Source organism: Nothoprocta perdicaria, unplaced genomic scaffold, assembly GCF_003342845.1.
Source record: "Nothoprocta perdicaria isolate Ctin4 unplaced genomic scaffold, notPer1 scaffold_9, whole genome shotgun sequence".
Taxonomy (NCBI): Eukaryota; Metazoa; Chordata; class Aves; order Tinamiformes; family Tinamidae; genus Nothoprocta; species Nothoprocta perdicaria.
Window position 1 is genome coordinate 1,244,308 of NW_020456198.1, and position 20,768 is coordinate 1,265,075.

Here is a 20,768-nt window from a genome sequence, read left to right on the forward strand (position 1 = left end):
CACTAAGTGATAGCTGATAAGAAATGAGGGGAAGATTTCTCTCCCAAGTAGCCAATTGGCTTTGTAAGCACATGGACTGTAAGGAGAAGCATGTTTGGTTCTAGGGATAACAGTTTGCATTAGTGTTCCGGAGTGATTCCTGTAGGATTTATGCTCTTAACATGTTAAACCTGCCATCTTTATAGGGACAGTAAGGACTGTCAGGTCTGTATGAGTTTCGTTCATGCAGTGCATGAAAGGAGCCTCACCTGCCAAGTTGTGTAAGGCCATTTGCTGCTGTTCTTCCCTATGGAGACACCCAGCCTGTTGCTGGTGAGGAAAGCAGGAATTTTGACATTGATTTCCAAGGGAGCTAAAGGGAGCTCCCTGAAAATGGAGCGTTAGCACGCAGTGCTCATTTTTGTTTTCGTCTCATGAATGTGACTAATTAAATGCTTGTATTTTTTAAGCACTAACTGGCTTTTGATAGTCATTTAGAGACTTTCAAGAAAGTCAATAATTTTGATGAAATAAGACTGTAGACTCCAGAACAAAGTCCACATGGAATCTGCTGTGTTGCTAGGATACAGCTATTAGTATTTTCAGTGGCTGGGGTAATTTTTGGTGATTTTTATTTATTTATTTATTTTCCTAATAGATTCAGTCTAGCCACTCTTACATATAACAGAAGAGGATGTGATTGACTGGTCTCATTTACACCACACTCCCCCAATTTACAGTAAATAAGCCAAATTTGACCCATTCATTTTTCCCAATTTTATATGCAAAGAAGAAACTCAAGGAGTAGTTTTGACCTGAGCTCCATAGAGAACATTTTATTCCCATTTCACCTTTATGTTTTCCCCGCAGGTGTAGAATTTTCTCCATCTGTGAGTTACATTCATGTGCTCAGTCTCCCTCTAGTGGCTCGTTTCCAAAGGGGTCCTTGGCTTTACTGTCCTGGGGACTTGGATGGACACAGGATTTGCTCGAGCATGATGCAGAAAGCTGAGGTGATCCGTGCGAGTTGAACCGTAGAGTTCATGATGGTCAAGAGACGAGTATAAAACCAATAATCATTTTATTATTTTCTCTATTTTTTTTTCCATTTTATATTTTTAAAAAAGATTTTTACATCTTCCATCTCAGGCTTGTTCTGCTGTACAGAATAAACTGTTCTGCCCAGCATGCAGGATTTGCCTCCTGCATGTTGTTTCCTTCAGCTGTGTACTGTATAAAAGCCTATATAGAAAAAATCTGTATTTAAGCTGATGTTCCTTGTCTAAGAAGTGGCCAGATGTGCCAATAATACTCTTTTTGACTTAATATAACGAACATGGTGGATGGTGCTATTTTGGGGCCCTAATGTTTAAGGAAGAGATAACCAAGACAAACACTCTGCAGATATTTTACCTGGCGAACAAGGAAAGGAAAGCTCTTTGGAGTTTGTTTCTTACAGAGATCAAAGCTTGCTTTTGAAGTCCTTCAGGTTTCTTGCATTGCTGCATGTGATCCAATGCCTCCCAAGCAGAGGGGAAGGAAAGGTGGAGGGATGACAGCAGGAAGCTAGTATCCAAAGCCAAGTGCAAAATTCAGGGTTTTTTATTCAGATTCAGGAGCATGGATTGGATGCTGAGTTAAACCAGGTTAGCTCCTTGGAGGTCAGTAGGTAAAGAATAAAGATCTGGTTTAAAGAATAAGTCATTATGTGCCATTACTTAACTGTGAAGGGTGCTGGACCAAGCTCAGGCTTCCTTCCTAAGCAATGGTAATCAATGAGGGCTGACTCTGAAACACATCAACAACCCCAGAAAGACCAAGTCTTTCCCACTCCCCTACTGACTAGTGATAACTAGGGACCTGCCCTTGCCTTTTTCATGAGCATATTCACATCTGGCAGACACCTGCCCTGTGATGCTGCTAGATTTTTATGGGCCAGAGGCTACTTGGCCTTGGGTTTTGCTTTTTATGCCACGGTAAAAAGAAAGTTTGGAGCAATATAGGATTCCCTTAGCCTAGAAGTGTGCAAACTTCCACTGGATTTCCATAGACCCCTCAAATTACAAATTACAGAATGCTGCTGCTCTTACCTTTCTGTGGAGCAGTTTACAATGTATTCAGCCCTAACAACTTTCAGAATTTTAGTCTGGCCCTTACTTAATGGTCAACTTCTATCAGGCAACTAGGAATTCCTGATCCCTTGAGATATCACTTAAAATATTTTCCTGTATACACCATTGAGTAAAAGGTGCACAGTGATGCCTGCTACAGCTATTCTGTAGTCATTTTGTCTTTCATTTTTGGTTGAAGTTTTCACACATAGTTTCCTGGACAAAGGTCATTTAATTTTGATCTTGAACTTGAGCAAGAACTATTCCATTAGTTTTGTGTATATACAAAAGACATATATTTATTCTTGCCAAATCAAACTTTTTTTTGCACTTTTTCTAACAATTCCATAGCCAAAAGAGCAGATGTCAAAAGGTAAGAGTTCAGTGTGCCCACGGTCAACTGTGAAATTTGTTCTAGCATCACTCACAGTAAGTTGACTCCCATGTTTGCAAGACAGTAGTGAACATTTGAGGAGTTTCCATGAATATATGAACTGGGTTTAGTTTTATGTAAATCTGTAGGTTTGTTTTGTTTTTGTTTTAAAAAGGGTCTCTGTTTGAGTCTTTGTTTATAAACTTGGGCAATACATATGTAGGACTGTTATTGAAAAGGATGCGGTTGAAATAACTTCTTTTCCAACTGAAAAGCACAGGTTTCTTGGGAGAACATTTCAAATGACAAGTTGCAGTAATAACGCCTGGCTAAATGTCAGAAGGGAGGAAATGCCATAGCGGAGACTTCATGCAGACTGTGTCTATCCCAGGACTTGTGCACCTCAATCACCCTAAGCAGGATCACACGTTTGAAGGAGAACATCCATGGAAGACTGTTTCCAGGGATCAAATGTATCTGGAACCTCTCCTGTGAGCAGTGCTTGATTTTGTCATGTGAAACTTTCTGTCCCAGACCAGACTGGGCTCAAGCTTGTAGGAAAAATAGTGAGGGGGAAGGGGGCAGTTTGTTTTTAACAAAACAATGTTATGCAATATCTTGTAGTGCTGACATGTTCCCAACATGCCACAAATGAAGAACTCACTAAATACAGCGTATCTCTGGCCATATCATTTGAATATATCTTGTTTCCATGACAACCTCATTTAACAGCTTGGCAGATATGAAATCATTCCTAGATGGGGGAGCTTTTGCCAAAATCATTTGTATTCAACACTTTAATACCGTGTATTAGGTTTTAAAAATATTTATTTATATCTGCAGAGGCAAATATCCAGTTAAAATTCTTTCAATTTCACCTCTGCTTTGGCCTTTGCTTATCAATTTGTCTTCCTAGGAGCCTGTCAAAAGCAAGTCCTGTGTTTCTGAATATGCTTCTAGAGTCATGGTCGGTGATTCTAGAGCAAGTGATGGTCATCCTGTTCCAGCATTTGATACAGAAATTATATTTGAGGATTGTTGGTTGATTTTTGTGGCCAAAGGGACATCAGCAGCCTGGTGACCACTCAAGCCAGTGAAGGCTTCTGTTGCTGCTAGCTTTGGCTAACTGCTGAATGCCCATGTTAACTGCAGTTAGAGAGATCCTTCGCCTGCATTTCATGCAGTTTAATTTGTATTAAGGGCACTAAAAGAAGCCCAGTTACTCTGCTAGAAATTCTGCAAGGTGTCACACCTGTCATCTCTAAAATAGCTGATGAACTGTGGAACACTTCCAGTGTAGGCATGAAATATGACTGCTCAGATGGTGCTTGTTCCCTTCCTTGCTTCCAGGTGCTAAATTGCAGTAAAACACAGCTAAAAAAAGCCTAATGCTTTCCCCGTGTTTCTCATGCACACAGGTATTGTAGTTGCCACAGTGACAACGCACAGCTGTTGGGGAGAGGCAGGATGGTGCTGAAGGCCTGACGATGCACGCGGCCTCTCCGAATCCCCGTGCCTGCACACCGCAGAGTGCCCTGCTGTAGCTCTTCAAACAGGCAAATAACTTTCCAAGCACCTGTAATATGCCCACTTTGGGGGGTATATTACTGATCGCAAGACTTTGGGATCAGCAAGGATTATAGGAGCCTGATTTAAGATCTAAAGTGAGACCGTGGAAAAGACTTACGAAGTATTTGGCATTTAATCTGGCTGCAGTGAGCCTCCTTCAGCTCTAATAATCCCCATCGTGAAACCCCTTGGGCCTTGCTGTGGCCAAGAGGTTCTGAATCTTCCCTGGGGGCAGCAAAACAGTGCTAGAAGCTTGCAGAATGTGTCAGAACAGCATTTTCAACCCAACTTTTCTTTTGCCATTTGTTGCCTGGAATTAGCTGAGCTGATCTAACTGCTGACTGCAGTTGTAGTCTGTAGTCTCCCAGCCACACACATCTGCTTTTTAAAGCCCCTTTATAATCTGATCCAGTTCATTAAATAAACAAATACATACATATTTATCTAGAAAACTCTGCAAGAACCAGGAGCACATGGCTGGGAGCTGTAAAAGGAGTGAAGATTGGAGATAGGCAGCCCTTCTGCCACGGAGAGCTTTGACTCATCCTTGCATCACCGTCTTGCAGTGCAGAACCACACCTTAGTACAGCTTGTTTATTGTACATCTCCTGAAAAGGTTCAAAGCACAGGGGATGGCTTCAGCTGAGTTCCTTTAAAGAGGAGGCTTCCATATATAAGACAAACATTAGGGAAATGTGTATTTTTTTTTTTTAATTAAAGCCCTATGAATATCTAAAACTGCTAATATCTTCCTGGGATTTTAAACCTCTGAATTGATGTTGTTCAAGAAGTGCTGGCAGCACACGGCAGCAGAGCAGAGTCAGGTTATCGTTCTCACCGTCGTTTTTCCTTGTGCGATGCATCTCGGGAGACTCATTTTTGCCTCTGTGTCACGACTTCTTAGAAATCTCCCTAGGCAAAGGATGTGCTAATTCAGTGCATCCTGCGATTGCCCTTCCTCCACAGCCAGATTAATTTACAGTTCTTTGCGATTCCCACAATGTACCTTGCGCTGCTGTGAAGCCTCGTATTTACTGATGTAAACAAGAAATGAACTGAGGCTTTTTTACATGTCTCATTTGGAATAATGATGCACACTCCGTAGCCTGGCTTTCACATGGAGGTGTGGGAATTGTACTTGCATATTGTTACCTACAGCTCAGATTGCTTATAACATAATAATTTATTTTCAACCTGAAACATAAGGTTTTAAATCATGACTAGCTCGCTGATAATGGAATCTGGAGGTTTTCATTGAAACTTATGGTTCCCATTACAGAGGCAGGTGGAAGATTTTAAGTTAGATAGTTTTTGGTAATATAGTCTTGTAGGTTTTGGTTTCTCATAGCTTTGGCCTTATTTCCAGAGTGGTTGGGCAGTATATCCAAAAACTGACACCTCATCAGCAAGCTTAGCAGAAAAATACCAATATTTTAATAGATGCAGAGACCAAGAATTGCAGACATGGAGCAAGGTGAGGTCCCTTTGGGTCAAAAGCGACCCAACCTGGCTTCCTGGCTTCTCCTGATCTAAGAATATCCAGGCTTCTGGCTCTCGATACAGCCATTTATTGATATTTTTCAAAATTAACATTTTTGATGGGCTCATCACCAAAACAGACATCAAGCTCAGAAAAAGCCTATCATTGGACTGGAGTGTCCAAGCTCTCCTAAATTATCATTATCTTCTGTCTTCTATTTAAAGAGAAGTAAATTAAATTGCAAGAGATGGTGCAACTGGTTTTCCAGATCTTATTTGATTTGGCTAAGCAGTTAGCGTTTTCCATCTGCACAATATAATCATTAACTCTTTTTTTTTTTTTTTTTTTTTTTTTTAAGGGTTATCTGTACCATTTATTGCTGTTAGATCTCATGTCTGAACGAGCGTGACTTCACCATTTTTTTTTCTGTTAGGATGAGGTATATATAAAATTATTCATCCTACTAAATATACTTGCAAGGAATCCTATGTGATTCATGGTCTTTGATCCTGCTATCACTTACGTGGGCGTTTCGCTTTACTACTGTGCATAGTCCCTCTGGGAGAGTCTGATTTTATGAAATTCTATTACAAATATAGCGTGAGGTTTCAGCACATGTCCACGCTGGATTAGGAGGCACATATAGCAGCAGGCGTGTAAGTTAAAGAGGTTGCAAAGAAGACAAGTAATTCCTCTGTCCCTTCAATTTTGAAGCAATGTTAGCCCATCCATGGTTAGTTTGTAGTTGTTGATCCCTTGTTTTGGGGAATGTGTGAGAGTTTTGTGGCCTGAAATGTGCATTTTCTGGGCTATTTTGGTGCTTTTCAAGCTGAACCACGGGAGCGGTTTTGAGGAGGCAGCGCCAGACGTCGGGTTTACAGCAGGTCGCCCACGGGCAGGGGCAAGTGCGGTGCCACGGCGGGGACCTCCTCGCTGTCCCCAATCGCGGTGCTTTGGACCTGCCTCCCTGCCCCTCTCTTGCCCCTCGTGCCCCCGAGGCTCCCGCTTCACGTCCTGGTCGCCCGTGTCCCCGTCACCTCCCCATGCCCGGCCCCCCGCGGGCTGTCCCGACTCGGCCCGGCCCGGCCCGGCCCCGCGGGCTGTCCCGGCCCCGCGGCCTGGGGCGGAGCGCGGCCAGGGAGGAGGGAGATGGCGCTGGGCGCCCCCGCGCCGCCGCCGGGCCCGGGGCTGCCGCTGCACTCGCCATGGACCTTCTGGATCGACAAGTGAGTGCGGGGCCGCGGCAGGGCGAGCGGCGGCCTCCCCTCCCCGGCCCTTCTCCCGCTCCGTGTTTCCACGTCTCCCTTCCCGGCCCCGCAGGCCCTTCCCGGCCCCAGAGCTCGCTCGGCTTTCCTCTATTTTTTTTTCTCCCTTAAAAAACACACTATTGGGACTGCTGTGCCTGTGCACTGCCCAGGCAGTGAACCCACGGGAACCCCCGGTCTGCTCCACATCCACTGCTGCGTTGTGGTTTGTGAAAAAGTGTGATTTCATTGTGTTAAATGCTTTTGAAAACACTTTTTTTCCCCAATCGATTTGTCCCTCCCTGCCCCTTCCCTCCCATGAGTCCATGTAAGTGCACTTACTTAAATACTATTGTTGTTGCTTTAGTTATAAGACTAGTAGCATATGTCACTTGAAAAAATATATAGCTGTCACCTTAAATTTCTGGAAGTTCAGGGCTGGTGGTAAAGAAATATGATGCAAACCTGACTAGTGATTTACAGCCAGGGCTCTTGCACTTTGTGGTAAAATAGCACCCGGGATGTGGATGACAGCAGAGCAGGATGGAAGTTTCCTACCCCAAAAGCCATTTTGTGCACTAAGGGGCTCTTAAGAATCAGCCTAAATTGTTGCAGAGATGGATATGTAGAGTTGTCTTTTTTATTATTTTATCACTATGAGAGAATTCCATAACTTCTGTTCTAAGAGCTCAATAACATGTCATTAAGTTATACTGTTAAAATAACACCCATTGGCTCAATCGTGTTACTCATAGCAGCTGTGACAGGCGACCAAACACCTGCCTCGGGTTTGGTGCTGACCTCACCTGTATAATATTATCACTTGATGCATCTCCTGCTTCAAAAGTCAATGTCCTATCTCCTATTGGCATTTATTTGTGTAGAGACTTTGGCAGCAGCACCTGGAGGCTGTAGTCCTGGGAGCAGGTAGGCTTTGGTAGTGGTTTCTTTGGTGGTGCTGGGCAGATGAGTTTTCTGTAAGCACAGAGCCTTTTTTTGGTACCTGTGGCTACAGCATTCACCATTTGATATTGCTTTCTCATATATTACCCCATATTTGTCTTAGTAAAGCAAGAATGATAAAAAATGTTGGGAGAATATTATTCATCAGCTTAGCACGTAAGATCTTCAAACGTCAGCAGGTCAGCCAGTTTGTAGGAAAAGTCAGAAAAACTTTTGTTTTTCTTTGAAAAATATATTTTCTTTTTAATTGTAAAAAAAATTCTTCAGTAAATTCAAACTTTTACTAGTGTTAGTAGCTGCCTTTTTTTTTCAGGCTCACTGGGAGGAGCCGGAGGTTTGGTGTGTGGTGACTTTTTGGTATAATGTGTGAATGTACATGTGGTGATGGGGACACTTGGTGCTAACACAGCAACTTTAACCAACTGCAAGGAAAACATCAGTTAACTTCTTTGCAACTCAGTGCTGCTGGAAAATAAGCATAGATTGCCTTAAGGTCTGGGAAAGAAGGCTTGTGCCCAGCTGAATCTGTCTAAGATCCCCTTCATTTGGGGAAGTGTTACTGTGTGTCTATATAGACAGAATGGTAGGATCCCACCTGGCCTGTTGTGTCTCTTTGCCTGTTTCCTAGCAGGGATTTTAAGTTATTTTGTTGCTGTTGTAAGAACAATTTAACTTTTATGTATCTGTTCTTGGAGAGGAAGAACATGCTAATCTATGCTATCAAATGTAATGCTATTAGTCTGCTCCAGGAAAGTGAAAATGTTCTTAGAAAACACATTATCTTTGTATGCTTATTTTTCTCACTCCATGTTACTCTCATGAGTTTTTATATAAATAAACTTTACAGATAAATTCTGATAACTGAGCAATTTTCATAATAATTGTGAATTTTCATAGCTGAACACATCAAATATTTGAAACAAAGCTTAATACTTTCCCTTCTTCCCTATGGCAAAATCTTATTTATCTAGAATCCTCTATTCCATCTATTAAAGCTCATGAGTAGGTGGCTTACAATGAAAAATGATGGTTAATATTATAAAAATGTTCAAACCAGTAAATGCATTTTGACAGGCTTTGATAGCTTGAAATCAGTCTTTGTCTGGATTCAGAATGGATTACTAGATTTGTTGAGTTGCCACAGCATGTTGTCTGAGTGCAGGCTTTGGAATTAAATATTTTGCTTATTTATACCAAAGCCAGCTGCAGCTAAATACTTAGTGATATTTTTCTGACGTACTCTGATGCTTTTAAAGTCGCTCCCACTGAAGCCATGAGAAGATTCCCCTTGGGAAACAAAGGCCCTTGTGACAGTGTGAGCACATCTGAAAAAACCCTGCGCTTAATTCTCTGCCGGCAGACAGAAGAGCTTCAGTTCAGCATTAGACATGAACATGAGCATGACCACCTGGAGATTTGCTCCAAAACAATGGCGTTTATCCTTGTGTCTTTGTTCATTCTTCATGGCAGAATAATGAAGAAGTAGCTGCATTGGGGTTCAGTTTGGGCAGGTTACACACGTCTTTTTCTCACACTCTTAACTAATGCTCTTGCACTTCACAATAAGGTGGGGGAGACACCTGGAAATTACTTGCTCGCTGTGGCTTGAGTGGAAAGTTCAACTTGTCATGTCAGATTGATATTGCTGCCAATGGCAGTAAAGTTATTCCAAGGGAGTGAATCCTGTCCTGGCTTGATCAAGTCAAGTATTTGCAGTTTTCCTGGTTTCTTGTAGCAGGTATAGTGAGGTTTTTCAGCAAGGTGCACAACCACCTTATGACTGCTAACTTATAACCATTTGTTTGGCGAAGCTGCAAAACTAGGAATTTGTACATTTTTTTTTAACTTGAAACTTATCTACCATTTGTGCTACTTAAACATTTCTTGTTGTGTTGTGGGGTGTTTTTAATGCTCTTCTGTGGGTTTCAAGGCACAAAAACCAGGCAGTTGTTCTCCATGCTGATCTGTGGAGCTTATGGGTGTCTATCACAGAATCACAGCATTTCACGTGTGTCACTGTCCTGTAACCTGGCAGGAAATTGTGTGCTTTTTCCTCTGGTTGTCTGTAGCTTGAGTACTTTGTTTCAGTGTCTGCCACTTTGGTTGATTGTGACTAATACACTGTTTCTGCCTAACACTAATGCATTAATCCTAATTTATGCAAGTGTAATGTCTCCTAGTGTGGCAAATGACACAACTGAAACTTTATAAAATGATAACATACATCAATTTAAATTTGTAGTCTTTCCAATAGTTTGTTTCTCCCAGCTAACCAAATCACGAGTTGGGGTATTGGCTGCAGCCAGAAGTAACAGATTACAAATGATCTAGGGGCATAGGGTATTTCTGAGAACTTTGAACATTATTTAAATGTAAGTTGGATATGACATAAAAAGGATTAGTAGGTTATTTGAATATTTATTTTGGAGAATGCTACATCTTTTCTAAGTTTTATTTGCAGCTATCAAAATGAAACTTTTGATGAGTTTGGAGTGGAATGTTCTGTATTTCATTCTTAACCCATTTTTCAAATGGCTTTCCAGTTCCTGAATGGCTCCTAGGAGCATCTAGATAACCTTTGGCTATAGTTACATAATATCTTTTCATCTCACATTTCAATGGATTTTATTATCACAGAATCTCAACAGCAGTATCAGCCTGGATATATAGAGTGATGATACTGTAAAGTCACGAGGCAAAGTTAACTCCATTTGTATTGGTGGCTATTGAGGCAGCAAATTGGCAGAAGAAGCACTGAGTGTCTTTGTTTTTGTTCAGTTAGTTTGAATTTCTCTGTTTGTACTTTAATGTTGAGTGCAAAAAAGGCAACTTCAGTCTATCAGTTCTCTATGATAACTTTCATAGTACACAGATCGCATTAGCAGAGCCAACGCCTATCAATTGCTTGTCTGTTTTTGATAACCTTTGGTTAAAGTAATTATTGACACTTGGACATGTAATATACTGTGCTTTATTTTTTATTTTTTTTTTTCCTTAAGATGAAATGGAAGTTGCTTTGCCCCAAGATAAAGATGCTTTAGTGACCTTAGTTCTGCGTGAGAAACAGCACTTTGGAGTCGGAGCTTGCTGAATTCGTGTGCTGCTCAGGTGCCTTTGTAGTTTTGTGCCATCTAGTGGTGTGTGCGAGCAAGCAGGACTTCCAAACTGGAACACAATTCTGCAAATTGACAATACAGTACTTCAAATTTAGAACTAATTACACAGCTAGCATTTTTAAAAAGGTGGAAGCGAAATAGTGAGTTTTTTTTTAAATAGACGGAGAAACATCTGGATTATATTGGATGAAAATAAAGAGAAATAATAGATGATAGCTTGAAACCTTTAAAATCAAACTCTTTATAAAGGCTGATAGGAAAGCGGAGTGGTCATTAAAAGGAATGCAATTGTTCTTGGTTTAAAATCTTGTCTAGTTGAAACTTAATTCTGCAGATAACCTGATAAATCTCAACTCACCCTAACTTATAACAAGTGAATTCCAGTTTTCAGGTAATGGTAACTTTGACAAATGAGGTGTCAGCTTCTTATTAATATGATTCACTTTTCTCCACCTCCCTTCCTTTCCTCCTGCCCCCAGGTAAAATACCTATTTTCATCAACATCTACTATTTTTCCTTTTTTTCTATTTTCTATTTCTATTCAAGGTCACTTCCTGGTACAACAGCAGCTGAATGTGCATCAAACTTGAAGAAGATTTATACAGTGCAAACAGTGCAGGTAAGATTAGCTCTGCAACAGTAGTTCCTACACATGCAAATCGCAACTTAAGGTGTGGAGTTACATTAACACTCCTACGGGTGAGTCATTCGTGCCTTCACTCACCTGTGGTGTGGAATGTAAGTACTGCCCTTTGCATGTGGTATCACTTAGTCATTCTTTGAATTTTATTTGGCTTTCCAGACCAAAATAGGATGAAGTATATTGATTTGTTTTGATCACACAAGCCACCTCCTCAAACATTCCAGTTTCCTTTGGTGCTGCTATTGGATTGTTGTATTCGATGTGCTTTATTTATTCTACTCTTTTCTCTAGTTGAGCTTTAATATGTCAGAATTGGAGCTTGTGGTTGTGATCTTCCTGCTCTACTCTTAGCACTGCAGCAGGCTGGCCAACTGATAATTGTGAATTTGAGTCAGTCACAATAATTCTTTTCTCATCTTTTCTTTCATCAGCTTCCACAGGCGACTGTTTAGCACTAAAAGAGCCAAAAACAGAAAACAGAACTCAATATATGTCCTTAATTTTGATATCCTTTGTTATATTCTTGATAACTTTTCTTCAAATGACTCTTAGGTAGAATTGCCAAGGGTCACAAAAGTTTTCACATATCTTTTGGTTTTAAGGTTGCATTTATGTCTAAAGTTACCTGACAGCAGGTTGCTGCAACATACATCTTTAAAACCTTAAAGAAATGAAACAAGTTGACTTCAGAGCACTTTATAACAAAGTGCAAGAAGATGAATTACCTTAGCAGTAAAATATGTGATGGTTTTGGAGAAAATGAACAAGAAAATGGACGTTAATCAGCTTGAAATTTCTTCTCACATGTTAATGCAACTATCTTTTCTTTTTCTTGTTTTCTTTCTTAAGAATTTCTGGAGTGTCTACAACAACATCCCTCCTGTGATGGATTTGCCTCTAAGATGTAGTTACCATTTAATGAGGGGAGAGAGACGGCCGCTTTGGTGAGTCTGCCATCATTAGACGTTTTGGGGCGGGGGGGGCAGTAAAAAGTGTTAAGTACTTGGTGAAGGGAGGCAAGAGTGAGACAGGAGTGTCTTGTCTCTGTTGCCTGCAACTTGCTGAACTAAAGATGCTTCTTCTCTTCTTCCCCAGAAGCTGAGTGTAGCATATATTCTTCCTAATAAAATTCATTTACCTTCTAATTAAATAGCTTAAACATTTTGGGGGAGTTTTGTTATTTTTTGACCTCATTTCCACTAGGTACTGATTGAATTAGAATTCTTTAACTTGATCTTAGCATGTCTAAGTAAACGTTGACTTACTACAGGAGGTTTCCATCCTAATCTGAAGAAGAAAATAACTTTCTAAAGTGAAATATGTCTGAGAATATACATTACACTTCTAAAAATACTGTAACTGGTCAGAATAGCTAAAGTGTGTTGAAAGAAATACTGGTGCCTGTACAAATCAAGCAGGCAAGTGTGTGCAGGTCTTGGTGTCTTTGTCAGGATGGGTGGGAACATTTTGTTTTCTCTCTATTTTTAGTTTTGATTTGGTAAGTAACTAGCAGGGGTGTGAAGTATAAAGATCTTTTCTTGAAAATGATACATCTATTTTAAGAGCATCAAAGTAAATGCATATGCTGTATTTTAGGAAAGGGATTGCAAGACGTTGATATCATCAAAGACCACTAGCTTTTCAGTAATTACCACAGAAGCTTTTCTCTGATTACAGTTGCAGCATGCTGGCTAATTGCAGTGTTGTTTTTAAGAGGAAAAACTAATTCTAGAGTGCCAATGGAGTGAAAAACTACAGATATTGGAAGCTGTCATTCCAAAGTTTGTCTCTCAGCTTTCCCTAGTGCTTGGATTAGTGGGAGCCCATTATCTTGGGGAATCTTTTTAAGCTTTAGATTCAACCCTCATTGGCTTAGGTATTGAAAAAGTATATTTCAGAATATGCCTATGAAAAGTTCAACTTTGCTTTGCAGAATTCTAAAAGAAAACTAAAAACTCCAAATATGAAATTTATAAAAAGAATAGTGACAGAATAATCATGAAAAGTCTACAGGTTTATTGTTCTGCCTCTATCATTATAAAACAGTTTCTGTCCTGATCACAGACAACTGCAGCCTTTTTCTCTAAATAAGGACAATTAATTTGTAGCTGTCACAGAAATGAAGTGTTTTCAAGTTCTTCTGTTAAACTGAATGAACTTGAGAGTAACAAGTTGCTTATGTGAAAATATGCCAGAGTTTTTCCAAAATAAAGGTTACCATAGCAAAACATAAAATTGCTTTGTGGCATGTTCCCATATAGTGTGCAACCACATCAAAGATAGCCTGTGGTCAGGGGAAATATAAGTATTTTCCAACACACAAAACCGAGGAGAGGGATTAGGTGTTGAGAGACACGCTTCATATGAACAATGAAAGATTAATCTCTGATGTCAAAAGTCGTAGCTTGAGTCATGCTACCTGGAGTTAGTAATTGCGTTTCAAATAGTGTTTTTCTGGGAAAATTAAACCCCAGACATAGGTTTATCTCAATGTGGATTTGAATGTTTATTTTACTGATATATTTCCCATGACCAGGGAAGAGGAAAGTAATGCCAAAGGAGGTGTATGGAAAATGAAGGTCCCTAAAGAAAGTACGGTACGTAATACTCACCTTTTACTTAGAAATGATTTAACAATGGAGTCTCTTTAAACTCAGCAAAGTTTTTCTGTTTTGACATCATTCAGCACAACAATCAAACACTGTTTTAAAATCCATAAGCTTTTATTGCAAGACAGTGAGAGAGCATTTCTTTTTAGCTAATCCAGCATCTAGTTCTTGACAGCATTTGCCACTGTATGGTCAGTCGAGCAACAGCTCAAGTGTTGCACTCCAATGCTTGCCTTGGCAAGTGTAGTATTTTATAAGCACATTTGTTCTTAAGACTCTCTGTGCTTGCAGGTGTGCAAAACAATATAAAGATCTTTTTCTGGTAATGCTAAAAGCTCTGTTATAGCCAGATCCTTAGTGACACTCTTCAGCAATGTCACACACAGTCTAGCTCAGCTGCTGAGGTTGCGTTGCAGTGCAACAGGCGACTAAACTTTCTGCCAGGCTCAGTAGGACTGTTGGTGCTTCCCCCTGCTTGTTTGCACCTGTGTAGTGATGTGCATAGCCCTGTTTGCTCTGCACCTTCCTCATGCTAGTCGAAGACTGAGGTTTTGCTTCCCTGGATAGCTGGTCCTGGTGAATGGCTTGTTTCCACTGGAGGAGGGAAAATCTTGCTTGTTTTCCTTTTCTGGTTCTGCTTGCGCGGGCAGTGATGCTCACTGTGTCATTTTGTGAGCCAGTTTAACACACAAAGATGGCAGATTATTTTATTTTAATTTGTTCAGCAGCTGACCAAGGGGTATTAGTTTACAGGATAAAGGAGGAACAAGAGAGTGGGATAGTTCCCTTTGCTAGCAACAGTGAGCTGTCACATCACCTTGTGCATGTCTTCTGAAGTTATAACACTTTCTGATTTGTTCTTTTTTTTTGGCTTTGCTCTTTTATTTTAAAATTGAAGAGAGAAAATCTGTTCAGGCATGTCATTGTTTTAGCCTCACTCTTTGTGCTGGGAGTTGTGCCCCTATTAAAAGCATGTGAGTAACTTTTCCTGTGAACTGTCACACCGAAGAGATTTGACCTATTCACATGTGTTATTTATGTGTTTAAGTGTACTCTGGATCAGGCCTTTAAATGCTAAAAGTGAAGTGTAAGAGAAATGTGACAGCCTTGCAAAAGGCATTAAATGCTGAAAGATGGTACTTGAAATTTCAGCCAAAAGTTAATTGATTTTGCCTGTGGGTTTTTCTTTTTCCATATGTGAATTGCAGCTTTCCTTTTCTCCTATCCCAAGTGATCGCGAAAGACTGAAAATTTCCTTTTCCTTCTATAATCCAAAGTGTGAAGATTGTCAGAAGTGACAAGTGACTTTGGGGGGCCTGCATTTTTGGGTAGTGCAGTTAGAGATCTCAGACATGTGTTTTTCAGAGGCTAAATGATCACCACTTTTTAAAAGAATAACTATCAAACACTCCCGGTCACTTCTGAATGTTTTAATTGGAGATTAACTTGAGTCAGCTTTCAGTACCTTTGTAAATGGGATAAACATTTTAATGCCTATGTCCCTTTTTTTGGCTTTACACCTCTAATGGTCACACATCCACCCAGTATCTCTTTGGCTAAGAACTGTTTTGCACAGACCTAAGTGGAAAGGACAACATGTTACAGCAGTGCTTTAGCGAGGGTGTGGAGGGAGGGAGATGTAGCTTTCCTAAAGATATGAGCATTCAGATGGTGTGACAAACTAACTGACAAAATACTGACATCTGAAAATGTTTTTGCATGTGTACAGTGACACTTCTCTATGCCAGTTTTTAATACAAAAACTAATACTTTTTAGATCCCCATAAGCTTGGTCCTGCATCTGCTTGCTACTGGATGAAGTGCTCCCTGCCCTTGCGACCATTAGGACCACCCAGAGCAGTGAGTGAGCACTGCGCCTGGTAGCGTGTGCGTGGTCAGTCTCAGCCTTCGTGTGCAAGCTCTTCTGTTGACAGCCAAAATACATCACCTCAAGCATTCTCACACCGGCATCTTCAAACTGCCTCCAGAGGCTTTGCATCAAATAGCTCCTTCCCTAGCCTAGATCTTTATAAGGCATCTGATTAGTTGATAATTATCAAGTCACAGAAATGCATGATATCCTTTGCATGCCCGAAGATGGTTTATGAATGCTCAGTAACTCCATTAAAGCAGTTCATTGATTTATCTTCTTCATAGCTCCTTGCTTTTTGTTTTAACCCTGGTGCATTTGACTTGTTTTTCCTTTTAATTGTACTAAAACGCAAGCTAATACAGAATAGCAGAAAAGACATTTCTTAGAAGCAGTATATGGAAAAAGTCATTATGGCAGTATAGAGGAGGGGGGAAATATGTTGCCATATTCTCAAGAAAGTTTTGTATTTGTGTAACCACACACCTTGGAACACATCACTGAATGCATTAGTTGTGTATAATGTCTTAGAAAACAGGTTCCAAGTTTTGAATGCTCTTTGGCTTAGGTGATAACAAATGTCAAAAGCAAATAACAATGTAATTAGTCTACCAGAATCAAAGAAAACTGACTGATAGCATTTTTCCCCTTCTAATTTCAATTCTCTAGTTAACACTTAAATTCGTTGAAAGTCATAGTCAGGGAGAATCAGATATTATGTTTAAATATAAATCCATTTAGTTTACTGGTAGGACTTTCTGTTACTTAAAGTGGATAGTAATTATTTTCCATAGAAACAAATGATTACAAATAGAGCTTTATAGTCTTTTCATCTGCAATTCTTCAGAGAAATCTGCTTTCTTGCTTTACAGTAATTAGTGCATTTAGGATGAGTCAGGGACACAGACGAAGAGAAGGTAAATTTATACTTAAATATCTAAAATATTTATTAGGCCATCTGTGTTATGCTATTTACTATCAGAGTGAAAACTTTCTCCAACGATTCAGAAGTTAATATAGTGTGCAAAAACATTTGCAAAGTATTCAGTGTACAATATGCTCTTTCTATCTAGATGATCTGTCAGAAAGACAATGCACTCAAAACTGAGCTAAATTAAAAGAAAACAATAACTTTTTCTCTCCTCCTTAGGCTGCGGTTTGGAAGGAATTGCTGTTAGCAACTATTGGAGAGCAGTTCACAGATTGTTGTGCAGCAGGTAACTTGAAAATAATTTAGGTCAGAGTCACAATCACTGGACTTGAAGGCAGAGTATGAGAAAAGTACATCTGAGACATTTTCAGGATAAATTTCATCTCTGCTTGCAGGCTTGCATGTTCCATTTGGAAATGGCCTTCAGGAAGGGCTTGTGAGTGCTACTTTGCTTAAGCTGTATCATCAAATGTTCTGTCTCAGTAATGAACAGCACCTATGAGTGACCATTTCATACATGAAGGTTCAGTTGCAGAACAGTTTTTTTTAAGTAAAGCAAATGATAACTTATCAATCCAGTGGCCTACAAGGAGTAGATTCTAAGAACTGATTGCCAAGCTAACTTTTCAGTTTACTGTGATATTTCATCATTTCTTGCCACTATATTTACTTCTACATAATAGACATACATAAACCATTAAAGTGACTTTTAATGACAAGGAATATCTCATTAAGAAGTGTTACATCTCTGCTCTATCATTTAAGAGAAAAGAATTTGGTGTCTCTGAACAGAGTAACTCAGCAAGGATTTTTTTTATCCCCTCCCCTGCTTTCACCCTTTTTTTATTCTCTCTAGTATAGTTAATATAATAGTCATATAGCATTGAGTTGCTTGTGATGCATTAAGTTAGTTTTTTAAAATTTTTTTTCCCTGCCTCCTTATTCCTAGTTGAGCTGATATCAAGAAGGGAGAGTTTTGGCCCAGGCTAGGGGGAGGCAGAGGGTGGGAGGAAGGCAGGGGCCACTTCCCTTTCAGCAGCATCCTGGTCTCAGAGGGAGCTGTCGGCACCACTGTGTCCGGAGGAATTCCCGCAAGAAGTGCTCATGTTCAGAGTGAGCAGCACTAGTAGCAGCAGCAGGCCTGCCTGTGGTTTTGGTGACCTTTTTTTTGCTGCTGCTTTGCCAAAATGGAAAGGGAAAACACAGCAGTTCAGCTTCCAGTCTAGAAAGTAGTGTACAGTCTCTGCTCATGTTGGTCCCCCCCACCCCCCAATTTTTGCTTTTAGTAAGTTGAAGCACCTTATCTTTAGTATGTTAGTAGTTTTTTACTAGCTTTAATGACTATTGTGATCCCTTTCTAGTGTATTAATAAGGATGAATAACCCTTTGATAGTTCATCGAGACTCTTGTGAGTCAATATTTACAAGTGTTTCTACAAGCAATAATGTTTGTTTCTCTCTGGTATCTGTTTTGTCTAGTTTCACCAGTGGTAATCTCTTCTTTAGAAATTGCTCTCCTTCCTTTCTTGAGTTTGTTCAACTTCTGGGCAGTGTTTCATAATGCATAAGTACCAAATTAGATGTGTCTCACTTTTAAAGAATTCTTTAATAACGCTTCCTTTTCTGCACAGATGATGAAGTAATAGGGGTTAGCGTCAGTGTTCGTGACCGTGAGGATGTTGTACAAGTCTGGAACGTAAATGCTGCTTTAGCAAGTGAAGCAGAAGTTTTAGAAAAGATATATAGACTTCTGCCACACGCATCTTTTAAAGCAGTATTTTATAAACGTAAGTGTTTTTTATGAGTTCATTTCTACCTTTGTTAGAGAACTGAAGTGCCAGTAGGATATTTCCATGGGCATAACCTGCTTGATGCTTCTTTAGAGATTTAGAAATTTAGCCTTTCATTGCATTGATTTTTTTACTTCAAAGTTAGTGTTATGTCTCTTCAATGTCAGAGTTAGTTATCATTCAAAGCATAAAGTATTTAAAAATTAATTTTACAATAGACTTGGTTTCATATTTAATGTGCAAGAGTCCTAGAGTGAGTGATGAAATCTCTTGATAATTCTCAAGATTGCATGCCTTTTGATTTAGATATTCATATGGTCAACCATTTACTATGAGGTTTTTAAGGTATGTCTTATTTTAAGCTGTAAATAAATGTATTATCAGAATAGTCAATTGTCCAAACTACTTGCTTGCATGTTATGTTTTCTTTGACTGCTCACACGTTATCTTCTATTTTCTTCTCTTTAACTCTTGGGAAAGCTTGCATGACAAAGTTTGCACTTCTTATTGTTCCTTTTTCCTTCCCTCTCTCTTCTTTAGCACACAGAGAGCATCGTGCTTTTGAAGGTCAACGTGGAAAACACTAACTGCTCTCTGTACCAAGTTCAGTCTTTGTTATTTAGCATTTTCAAGGGCTGTGAGCATGGAGAAGGATGGACAAGAAGTGGAAGCACCTGCAGAAGTACCACGTGCAGTGTTCCCTTGATTTTTCTAACGTTTCCAATTGGGCTGTTGCTATCGAAAATAAGGGAGATTGCCTTAATTACTAAGTGCACAATTAAGTACTTTTAGTTTTTCATTGTTTCTTTAAAAATACTTGTCATCACTTTTTTCTTGACTGGACTGTATTTGTTCCTGTTTCAGTAAGGGAGAAAACTTTTGTTTCTTCTGTCCTTAGTTAAGTGCAAATGTGCACAAACATGCTGCTTTTTCTAGATGTGTTGTACATAGAGGAAAACTGGCTTGGTAAATATGTTTTCAATTTTCATTTTGAAACATTCCTATCATGTTAAGATTTACTCACTCTCTTTCTCCCAAGAGAAAGAAATTGTACTGCATTATTCTAACATACCATGTAATGTGGTCTTGCACTGGCAATAGCACACATACTGTAAGAGTAAATCATAATTACTGAATGAGAGACTAAGGAGAACACACTTATATTGGGACTAGCCCTTCATGAGATGACATTAACCAATAACTTCAGTAATTTCGAAAGAACGCTTATTCAGATTGAGAGATCTTTCAATAGGAAGCCCTTCAACTCTACCTCTCATTTTAGGAGGGGACGGTGTTTCTAATTATTTTGTGTTGTATACCTCCTTAAAATATTTTTCCACACTTTCAAAAAAAAAAGTGTCACTAATGATTTCTAATGCATTTGACTAATTAAATTCCTCTCACACTTGGATTATTTTAGGGCTCTGCCTGTACCCACAAAAGCATCAGTATCAGAACTGCTGTAGACTTCAGTGCAAAGAGACAGGTCCCATCATAAGTAGTTTCAAGCTGTCATGGCACCTTAAGTGATAATAGATATTTTTTTTAATATTTACTGAAAAGAAACGGATTTTTTTTACAGTGCGAATGTGAATAAGAGCCATGCTAATCTTTAAATATTTGTCTGTGTTATTTGAAGTGTCAGGTTTTTTTTGTGATGCTACCAAAGATTTGCTTGCTTCCTTTTGCAAGGAGCTGCTGCACGGCAGAGGTGCACGTGTGCTCCACAGAACATTGCTTCATTGTGAAGAGTCTTCATTTGGCAACTGCTCAAATTGCACTGATTTCCAAATGTTTAGTATATGAAAAGGCAGCCATTAGAATAAAATTAAATAAGCATTACATTTGAGATTTTTACGACTTCATCTGTATTTATAAATTAAAGCTGTGCAGTTAATGAACATTATTAATTAAACAAGTTTTCTGAAATCCAGTATCTTTGTAATTGCTTTCTGAGATTAAAAGTTACTGAGCCTTCTTTTTTAAACTCATGTGTTCCAGTTAATTTTTTCCCCTTAAAAGACATATATGTTCTGCTCATAGACAACAATGTTGTTTACATTGATTTTGTGTGTGTGTTAAATCAGAAAT

General features: G+C 39.4%; 1 protein-coding gene across 1 annotated transcript; it reads left to right on the forward strand.

The window, feature by feature from the left end:
- Positions 1–7,632: 7,632 nt before the first annotated feature.
- Positions 7,633–20,160, forward strand: EIF4E3 (eukaryotic translation initiation factor 4E family member 3). Its single transcript, XM_026052664.1, has 7 exons — positions 7,633–7,683; positions 11,382–11,454; positions 12,328–12,422; positions 14,015–14,075; positions 17,108–17,174; positions 18,519–18,674; positions 19,218–20,160. The coding sequence occupies exons 3-7, from the start codon at positions 12,364–12,366 to the stop codon at positions 19,262–19,264; spliced, it is 390 nt and encodes a 129-aa protein (XP_025908449.1). The 5' UTR covers positions 7,633–7,683; positions 11,382–11,454; positions 12,328–12,363; the 3' UTR covers positions 19,265–20,160.
- Positions 20,161–20,768: the final 608 nt, after the last annotated feature.